Source organism: Pelophylax lessonae (assembly GCF_965119305.1).
Source record: "Pelophylax lessonae genome assembly, chromosome: 1".
Classification (NCBI taxonomy): Eukaryota; Metazoa; Chordata; class Amphibia; order Anura; family Ranidae; genus Pelophylax; species Pelophylax lessonae.
In genome coordinates, this window is record NC_138768.1 from 88,689,062 (window position 1) to 88,696,766 (window position 7,705).

Here is a 7,705-nt window from a genome sequence, read left to right on the forward strand (position 1 = left end):
GTAGCAATGTTCTAAACCTAGCCTGAGATCCTTCACATCCCAATCCTGTCATTACAACAGTGTTCTCAGTCCCCCCTGCAAATCACAGCCCCTCCTTCACATTACTGTCCTCAGCTCCCCTTCATATCACCCCCCTCCCCTCGCATCCCTACCGTCACCCCCCTATACATTCCTATCCTTATGCCCCTTTATATCACCCCCCTTCTCCTTTACATTTCTGTCCTCAGCCCCCCTTCGCATTCCTGTCCTTAGCCCCCTTTATATCACCTCCCTTCCACCTTCACATTCCTGTCCTCACCCCTCCTACCCCTTTACATTCCTGTTCTCATCCCCTACCCCTTTACATTCCTGTCCTCACCCCCCTACCCCTTCACATTCCTGTTATCACCCCCCCCTACCCCTTTACATTCCTGTTCTCACCCCCTACCCATTTACATTCCTATCCTCACCCCCTACCCCCTTTACATTCATGTCCTCATCTCCAGTACCCCTTTACATTCCTGTCCTCACCCCCCCTAGCCCTTTATATTCCTGTCCTCATCTCCAGTACCCCTTTATATTCCTGTCCTCACCCCCCACCCCTTTATATTCCTGTCCTCATCTCCAGTACCCCTTTACATTCCTGTCCTCACCCCCCTACCCCTTTATATTCCTGTCCTCATCTCCAGTACCCCTTTATATTCCTGTTTTCATCTCCAGTACCCCTTTATATTCCGGTCCTCATCTCCAGTACCCCTTTACATTCCTGTTCTCATCCCCACTACCCCTTTACATTCCTGTCCTCACCCCCCCCCCCCACCCATTTACATTCCTGTTCTAACTCCCTCTACCCCTTTACATTCCTGTCCTCACCCCCTAACCCTTTACATTCGTCTCCTCACCGTCCTCACCCCCCCCCCCCACACCACTTTACATTCCTGTCCTCATCTCCAGTACCCCTTTTACATTCCTGTCCTCATCTCCAGTACCCCTTTTACATTCCTGTCCTCACCCCTACCCCTTTACATTCCTGTCCTCACCCCCCCTTCTTTTTACATTCCTCTCCTCATCTCCAGTACCCCTTTACATTCCTGTCCTCCTCTCCAGTACCCCTTTACATTCCTGTCCTCCTCTCCAGTACCCCTTTACATTTCTGTCCTCATCTCCAGTACCCCTTTACATTCCTGTCCTCTTCCCCACTACCCCCTTACATTCCTGTCCTCATCTCCCCCCCACCCCTTTACATTCCTGTCCTCGCCCCCCACCCCTTTACATTCCTGTCCTCACCCCCCTACCCCTTTACATTCCTGTCCTCACCCCCCACCCCTTTACATTCCTGTCCTCCCCTTCCCCACCCCTTTACATTCCTGTCCTCACCCCCCCCTACCCCTTTACATTCCTGTCCTCACCCCCCACCCCTTTACATTCCTGTCCTCCCCTTCCCCACCCCTTTACATTCCTGTCCTCACCCCCCCCCTACCCCTTTACATTCCTGTCCTCATCTCCAGTACCCCTTTACATTCCTGTCCTCACCCCCCTACCCTTTTACATTCCTTTCCTCACCCCCCCACCCTTTACATTCCTGTCCTCAAACCCCCCCCCCCACCCCTTTACATTCCTGTCCTCACCCCCCTACCCCTACATTCATGTCCTCATCTCCAGTACCCCTTTACATTCCTGTCCTTTTGCCCACTACCCCTTTATATTCCTATTCTCTTCCCCACTACCCCTTTACATTCCTGTCCTCACCCCCCACCCCCACCCCTTTACATTCCTGTCCTCACCCCCCAGTACCCCTTTACATTCCTGTCCCCCAGTACTCCTTTACATTCCTGTCCCTCACTACCCCTTTACATGCCTGTCCTCGCCCCCTCCCCCTTTACATTTCTGTCCTCCGCTCCCCCATCTTCAGATTCCTGTCCTCGGCCCCCCTTCACAGCACCCTCAGCTACCTCCACATTACTCACAGCAGTCTAGAGCAGACATTGGCAGCAGGACAGCTCCGCATGGACGGCAAGAGGCATGAGGCTCACATCAGAAGGACGACAGCTCTGGAAGGAGGGAGGGATCTGCACAACATTTCCAGGTAACCAGCTTGTGATTGGTTGTTAGCAACCAATCACCTGCTAGTTAACTTGAAGTCCCGCCCTCCATCCAGAGCTGTACTGCCTCTGATATCAGCCTCATGCATCCGGCCGTTCATGAGGAGCATGTTTAGTATGGCAGCAGTGAGGATGGCTGAGCGGGCTCCTAAATAGCAGGACCGCGGCCAGTTCGAATGGAACAGTGACTCGGGCCGGACGCGGACCGTGGGCCACCATTTAGTGGTGCCTGTGATTTACCTTCCTATCTTTTTGCTAATGCTTGCAGCATAAGGATTATAAATAGTCAATGTTGATTGAGAGAGTTTAATTCTTTAACAACTTCCCATCCGATGTACATTTATAAACATCCTCGGATGGGAAGGATGATATCTCGGTCATCGCTGCAGCTATTGCCATCGCTGCATTATTTTTACGAGTGACGGAAGGGGTCCCCAGACCTCTCCATTAAGAGGACCTGTCACGGCCCATGCTATTACAAGAGATGTTGTTCATTCCTTGTAATGAATAGGTGCTAGATAAAGTATATATGTGGCCCTGACTGCTTATCAGGGGGGCCTGATCATTCAGTTAGGCTGTCATGTGCTTCCAGGTGTGGTCTGTTGACTCTGGGGAGTCTCCCCACTGTATCAAATGAGGGCTCTTGTTGGACAGTGGAGGCAACCTGGCCAATAGCACACCAGGGCTTATAGCTGTCTCAGTGGGCGGAGTTTTCTGCAATGCACCCTGGGATTGGATAGAAGTCTTAAGGGTTCAAGTGACAGGGGGTCTTTGGCGGGAAGCAGAGTCCCAGGAGGAGGGTGACGGCTGTCTCTCCTCCTGCCAGAGCTAGAGAAGGTGTCCTGGGCAGTCGGTATAGAGGACCGGAGGTTGAGCTGGGCTGCAGGAAGGATCCAGAGTGCTGTGGACCGAGTGGAGCTGCTGGGGCAGAAGTTTCCTGGAAAAACAGTGTTGTGAGTACTCAAAACTGCCCAGGGGTCTGCCTAGGCGAGAGGGGACCACTCCAGAAGGTCAAAGGGAGGCAGCTAGCCAGTAGTTGTGGCTTAGAAAGGGGGTGCCAGAGTCTAAGCCCTGGAGATTAGAGAGAGAAAGGGGGCACTGGTGTGGGCCCTGAAGTGTTCAGCAGTGCAGCAGTGTATTCAAATAGCTACCTCAGCAAGGAGTGCTTAAGGGAGCTTAAAGAGGACTTCTTTAGTAAGAAAGCAGTCCCAAGTCAGTTCAGCGTTAACAGGCATCCGGCCAGCGTTAACCAGCGTCGAGCCAGCATTGATAGGCATTCAGCCAGCGTCAAGTCAGTGCCAAGCAGTATTACTCAAGTGTCTCCGCCAATTGTGCCTAGTTCAGTTCAAGGAGTATTCCACGCATCCCTTCTCCTATTCAAGTTACCAAATAAATACAAAAACCCAAAGATACTGGACTGGTCATTGTCTCAGTGCTCATACTTGGAGAAACATGCTTAAATGTGCTGTTGTTGCTACCGGTAACCCAGGGGGACCCATGTCCAGCAAAACGGCTGGGAATTGTGCTACAATAGCAGTAAAGTTGATTTTAAAAAAAGGGTAAAGGTATAGCATTAAAAAAAAAAAATAAAAGTTAAATTAAAAAAAAAAAAAAAAACAACATTTTTTAAAGGACCCCCTAATGCAGGGAACAAAATCCATCACATCCCTTAGTAAAAACATCTCACACAGTACACCTTAACACTGGTTAGGCACACGTTTATCCCCTCCCAGCCAGTGTCATTAGTACGTGACAGTGCATATTTTTTAGCATTGATCACTGTATTGGTGTCACCAAAAATATGTAGCAGAATACATATTGGCCTAAATTTATGAAGAAATTAGATTTTTTAAAATGTTTTGATATGTTTTATGGCAAAAAAGTACAAAAATATAGTTTTTTTGTTTATAGTGCAAAAAAGCAAAAAAAAAAAAAAAACACCCCAGTGGTGTTCAAATACCATCAAAAGAAAGCTCTAATTGTGGAGAAAAAAATTACGTAAATGTAATTTATGGACAACATTGTATGACTGCGCATTTGTCAGTTAAAGTAACGCAGTGGTGTATAGCAAAAGATGGCCTGGCCATGAAGGGGGGTAAATCTTCCAGAGGTCAAGTGGTTAACAGAGCAAAAGGAAGCAAGTAAGAGAAGGTAACTTTTAGGGTTTACATATATAACATTTTCTTTCCTTTTTTTTTTTTGTTTTTTTTGTTTTTTTTAGAAAAAGACTGCAGTTTACCAAAAATTGCCAATGGACGTATAACTCAGAAAAACAACCGCCAATATGATCCTGAAATTAATGGTTATGGATTCTCTAGATCAGATGAAATTACAATCACGTGTGAAAGTGGCTACAGACTTCAAGGAAGTAGCCAGAGCACATGCACTAGAGAAGGATGGTATTTGTTTGGTGGCTATTATTATTTATGGTCACCAAAACTACCAACCTGTGAGAAGTAAGTTCATACTATTTTTATTTTTTAAGTTATGTATGGAAAATAAACTGTATTATGATATGTTACGCTCAAGGTCAAAGAAGCCCCAAGACTGTAAAGTAAAAATGCACATACCCAGCCCCTCGGGGCTGGCAACCCATCCCCTCGGGCAGGACCCGCAGCTTAGAGCAGAAGTCGGTCCAGTACCAGCGCCGTAGGAGCCATACCTGGAGAACTCAGCCACATCCCCCACACCTTGAAAAACTTGGTGGTAGAACCCCGGTGCTGGTAATTAGACTTCTCCATGCGGAGAGTGAGGCCCAACTGTTCCAGCCACATCTTATACGTCGGGGGGTCCCGGGCCATCCAGTGACGGAGAATAAGCAGGCGAGCTTGGAACAAAGCCGCTTCATGCAAATACCTATCCTCCATCACATGTTCTAGAATACCCAAAAGGCACTGTCTGGGGTCCCGAGGAATCGCCAACCCCAGTACTCTGTTAATGGAGGACAGTACCCCTGACCAATACCGATGCAGCTTCGGGCATCTCCACATGAGATGCACCAAGTCACCCACCTCCACCTCACATCTACCGCACAAATTGTCAGGCCGAACCCCCATGGAATGAAGTTTTAACGGGGTGTGGTGTACCCTGAGGAGAATGTACAATTGAGACACCTGGTGGGACACATTAAGTGAGCATAGTCAGGCTGATTCCATAGCATCCTGCCACTGTTCAGCCAGGATGTCACCCACATCAGAGCACCAGTTTTCACATGCCCTACTGGGATACATCTCCAGATGAGCGCCCAACAACGAGGCATAACAGCTGGAGATGAAACCCTTAGTGGAATCAAAAGTACATATGAGATAAAAGACAGGGGTGGGGGACAGCTGAAAATTCTGCAAGGAGGTTTGGGCCTGCACAGCATGTCGCAGCTGGTAATAATAGAACCTCATAGACCCGGGGATAGAGAATCTGGATTGCAATTGGGAGAATGGCACGAGCACACCATCATCCAGTACATGCTTAAGGTGGGTCACCCCATAGGCACGCCACCTGTTCGCCTGGTCCAGCTTGCATAATTCGGGATATGTACAGTTATGCCAAAGTGGGCTATATGTAGTATATCCAGAAACCTGCTGCAGCTGTTTGGCTTTGTCCCATACCTTTTGCGTAAGCCTATAGGTGGGGTATAATTTGTTCGACTTGGAGAAGAGTTGCGCCTCCAAACCCTCTGGCACTTCTCAAGCACCAGTGAAGTGGCGCATCACGGCCAATGCAGCCCCGCCCTGCATCCCGGTCATAGCACCCATCAGATGCTGCAGCTGGGAGGCCAGGTAGTATATCCAAGGGTTGGGAAGTGCAAGGCCCCCCTCCTCCCTAGGCTTCTGCAGCTGTTCCAGCCTAATCCTAGCTGCCCGACCCCTCCAAATAAGAGATCTGAAAGGTAAGTTTCTCATAATTTGCTAGTATGCAATGCCTACTAGCCCATTATGACATTTCCTTGAAGGGAATTTTTTTTTCCCACAAACTGCAATTTGCTACCGCTCTAAGGGAAGTTGAAAATAAGACTTACTGGCTGGATCACTAGGTGAAAATAAAATTAAAAACTAAAATGAAAGCTAATTCAGCCACCATGTGTAAAGCCTAAGTGTAGCTAAAATCGAAAACATAAATATCAACACAAAGGGTATAACTTATAGTCAGTAGGAAGTGTCCCTTTGGGCTGATTTGTCTTCTTTTAGTAGAAACCCTCGTCTGACAATGCCCCACCCACCCCTGCTGCCATAAACTTCTGGTGTGGTGGGGGTTAATACAACTAAGGGACTCTCAAAAAGTTCCTATCAAGAGAACTTGACTATGCCCGCCCTTTCTGCCCAGCTCCTCTGTTCATAGAAGACACACTACACTGTCTATGAATGATGAAACAGGATCTCTGAATGGATGACAGCTGGATGGTTGAAAGGTCCACTCCTTCCATTCATAGATCATGTTTGATTCATTCAAGTTTAGCCACCTTCAGTCACCCACTGTGCCTCAGTCATGTCCTAGGTCATCCAATCTTTGTGAACTTCTATCAGACTAGCTTTAGAGATGGATAGATATCTCAAAGTCATGACTTTTTGAGCCATCAGCCCATCTTCTAAGACCTGGATTAAGTTGTTTCTGCTGTTGGAGGATCAGTTTACTAAAATACTTTATTTTTTTATTTTATTTTTTACAGTTATTCAATGTTAGTTTTGTTTAATATCTATAGAATATAGAAATGCACTTTTAAAAATGAAAGTGTTAAAAAAAAAAAAAATCTTGGTATCTAAACTCTAATTGGAAAGCACTGTATATAAAAACGATTGCCATATTTTCAATAAAATAATGTTTTTAACTTTTTAATTCTTTGTTGCATCCTAGTGCTGCTGATCCCCTCCAACTTTTTAGCTGCTGCCTGTCCTTGCTCTGAACTGCCCTTATGATAGTGACAACAGTGGGCTGTGTCCGCACAATGGGTGTCAGCACAGCTGCTTGTTATCTCCACCAGGGGTGAAAATGCAGAGCACATATAAAAGTGACAGTTGTCACCCTAGAAAACGAATTGGTGGCAGGATCACCAGGAATTCCATAATGAAAGCTGCAGATCTATATAGATTTAAAAACATTTTTGAAACAACATTAATATGGTAAAGCTTACTTGAGATTTTAGTGACTGGCTTTAGATCTAACCTAATGATTTCATCATGTTGGAAAAAGATGGGTTCCTAATATATACATATTCTTCTGTTTTACAGATATTCATACTCAAGAGACTATGATTATGACTAGTTTTAACCCACCTGAACTTGTCCATAAATCAAGCTAAAGACAACCAAGTTTTAAGAGAATTTATGTCCTTGTAATACATTCCTATTGTATGCAGATATCTTCCAATAAAACAAGAACAAATAATGTGTGTGGCATTGTAAAGTGTCAGAACAGTAAATCAGAGATGTGAAGGCTTTGTTTGACCATTCTTTCAGAAGCGCATTTGTAAGGTCAGGCACTGATGTTGGATGAGAAGGTCTGGCTCACGGTTTCCACTCTAATTTATCCCAAAGGTGTTCTATCTGGCTGAACCCTACGGACTAAGACTGGGATGCCATTAACGTTCATGTGCATGTAAAGGCAGGCATCCCAAAACTTTTGGTAATATA

At 46.3% G+C, this 7,705-nt stretch overlaps 1 protein-coding gene across 1 annotated transcript in view; it reads left to right on the forward strand.

Moving 5' to 3' along the window:
• The window catches only part of LOC309544140 (C4b-binding protein alpha chain-like), a gene marked incomplete at its 3' end in the record, with an annotated part of 145,323 nt that extends 137,986 nt beyond the window's left edge, over nucleotides 1-7,337 (forward strand). The window contains exons 10-11 of the mRNA XM_082243031.1: nucleotides 4,303-4,537; nucleotides 7,304-7,337. Of these exons, the coding sequence (XP_082099157.1) occupies nucleotides 4,303-4,537; nucleotides 7,304-7,337 (269 nt within the window). The remainder of the gene's footprint in view (nucleotides 1-4,302; nucleotides 4,538-7,303) is intronic.
• Between the last annotated feature and the right edge of the window lie 368 nt (nucleotides 7,338-7,705).